Below are 2,563 nucleotides of genomic sequence, written 5' to 3'. Positions count from 1 at the left end.
GTGGTGGGGGGGGGGGTGGGGGTGGGGGGGGGGGTTCAATAAAGAGTGCATTATACAGTGTAACTAAGAGGTTTCTTAAGTATGCAATACAGTAAAAGCCATGTTATCCGGCACTTTATTAACCAGCACATTCTATTAACCAGCATGCTGGTCAACACTGCAAAAGTGAAACTGGAAGTCCCACTTCCAGTTTCACCAAGTCCACTTCACCAACTTTGGGGCATGGCCCCCTACTTGTCCCCCAGCACAGCACACTGATGCCAGCGAGTGAAAGCCTGGCACCAGTCTGACCAGGCAAAGATGCCTCTCAGGTAACCAACATATTTGGTTATCCAGCACCTCCCATTCCCCATGGGTGCTGCATAACAGAGCTTTTGCTGTTATAAACCAAATGAAAAAACAAAACACACTTCCACCTAGCCTGTTGAACATACAGCCAATTCCTCCACAGCCAGGCTCACACAATCCTCCGTGATATAATCCAAGTGCTCAGAATTCACCTCTGCTTCAAAAAGAGAGGAACAAAACTTATTTTTCAGGGGGAGAGACTTCATTAGAGCATGAATTCAAATACTTACCTCCAGCATTCGTGGTATCCATCCTTTCCGATAACCATATGGAGGCGGTTCTCTGCGTGATGAAACCAGTGCTGTTTGTCTTGATCGCTGAGCTCTTGCTCTTTCTTCTAATTCTAGCTGGTCCTGAGACAGCTGAGTTGGAGCTGGCAAAAAACTGCAAAAAATGGGAGAAGGAATTTTAATCTTATATTTTCACACTCTCCATGCCCGAGATTGAATGCAGTACTTCATTCTGCTACTACGGTATTCAAAACAATTGCTCATCTGTCCCTGGTCTGTATTGGATCTTAAGCAATGTACAACGCTTGAGCATTTCACTTTCCAGTTATGCAGCAGCTACTCTGGAGTTTAAATGGAGAAGAGAACACAGTCTCTCCCCACCAGGCCAAAAGATTTCTATGGGGTTTGATAAAACCATCATCCACATTTCCACCCCCCATGTGAACAAAACCAGGGCAGGAGCCATATCTACCTTCTCTTTAGCAAGGCAATAACAAATTTGGAAAACCCTACACAAGTCTGCATCTAAGTATGCTTTCCACTGCTCTTGACAACAAGGTGAAAAATATCCATGTTTCAAGCATTTCCATACCTAAGTGACTAATGAAAAAAAAAAATAAGAAAATTGTTTCTACCCTATGTGTGGTGCAAAGCACTAGGCCCTAGGAGGGCTTCCCCCTTCCATAGCACTAGTGCCCTGTTCCTTCTGGACATAAGCAAAAGATCCCAAACTCTGGGGAAGCCTGTGGAGGCCCTGCCCTCCTACCATAACCCCCGTGCCCTTCCTCAAGGAAGGGCCCGCCTGCCTGCCTGGTAATAAAGCCCCTTCTGATCCTGCCAGGGTCTGAGGAGCCTGGAGAGCAGCTCCCGGGGCGCAGTGGGGTATGCCCACTCCCGGGACGGGGGCGGAGGGGCGCTTCCCGCCGAGCAACCAGCCACCCCCTGCTCGGGGAAGCCGGGGGGGAGGGGAGAGAAAGGGGAGCGGCTGCCCTCGCACAGGACAGGGCGGCGGCAAGGGGCTCTCCCGCCCCAGCGCGGGACGCCCAGTGCCGGCCATGCCCCCCAACGGTGCCGGGCCCCGGGGGTGGCGCTTGCTCCCGAAGCGGACGCTCCCGGCTGCGGGCCGGGGCCCCTGGAGCAGCGCGGGGGCTGGAGCCCACTCCCCCACAGCCAAGGAGAGCTGAGGCCAGGCGAGGAGGGTGGGGGAGAGCCCCGACCCCGCACCGGGGCGCACTCGGCCGACCACACCGACCTGGTGAGCGCCATCTTGTCTCCTCCTTCCTCTTCGCCAGGCTCCGGGCCGCGCGGCGAAGCCGGGTGCCAAACCGAGCAGGCGCGGGCGCGAAAGGGCTTCTGGGAGTTGTAGTCTCTTCTCTATTACGCAGGGCGGTCACATGATCAATTGCGCAGGCGCACAGGCTGAAGGCTCCCTCGGCGCGAATCTTGGTCCCGCTAACGACTCTAGGCGGCTCCAGTGTTCCACTGCGCATGCGTAAAAGGCTATTGTTTTGCTCCGCGCCGGACTGTGGGCTGGGGTTGTAGAGCTGCGTGGCTGGAGAGGAAGTGCGGCCTGGGGCCTGGGCTCTGCCCGGGAGCTGTAGAGCTGCTCAGGGGCGTCTGCTGGTTGCAGGCTAAGCCCAGCCTCTCTTGTGCACCACAGTGGGGTCCAATAAAGGCTGATCTTTTTTCTTTTTTTTTAAGGAAAAATGTTCATGTTCCAGGCCAAATCAGACAAATCCATGACTTATTCAAGAACCATATGTGGCCCTACTACCAGCAAGCATCCTCCACCCCACCTGGGGCTTCAGATGTTTACAAATTATTTGGTGGGCATCCTATGTGCAGGTGCAAGCCCAGAGGCTTGGGGTTCAGATCCCCCCAGGTTTTGCTTGCCCTCAGCCATATGGCTTCAGGAGCAAGCTAGGGAGGAGTCTCCCAGTTCCATCAAGTGGGCATAAAGCTAAGATCTTCCCACTGAAAATTGA

General features: G+C 54.0%; 1 protein-coding gene across 1 annotated transcript in view; it reads right to left on the bottom strand.

Annotated features, from left to right (window-relative positions):
- Nucleotides 1-1,963, bottom strand: part of SNW1 (SNW domain containing 1) — a 24,282-nt gene extending 22,319 nt beyond the window's left edge. The window contains exons 1-2 of the mRNA XM_006028546.3: nt 1,831-1,963; nt 579-732 (exon numbers count right to left, since the gene is read on the bottom strand). Coding sequence (XP_006028608.1) covers nt 579-732; nt 1,831-1,844 — 168 coding nt within the window. The 5' untranslated portion in view covers nt 1,845-1,963. The remainder of the gene's footprint in view (nt 1-578; nt 733-1,830) is intronic.
- Nucleotides 1,964-2,563: the final 600 nt, after the last annotated feature.

Source organism: Alligator sinensis, unplaced genomic scaffold, assembly GCF_000455745.1.
Source record: "Alligator sinensis unplaced genomic scaffold, ASM45574v1 scaffold1195_1, whole genome shotgun sequence".
NCBI classification, from domain to species: Eukaryota; Metazoa; Chordata; order Crocodylia; family Alligatoridae; genus Alligator; species Alligator sinensis.
The sequence above is the reverse complement of the archived record's forward strand: the minus strand, read 5'-3'. Positions and strand labels throughout refer to the sequence as shown.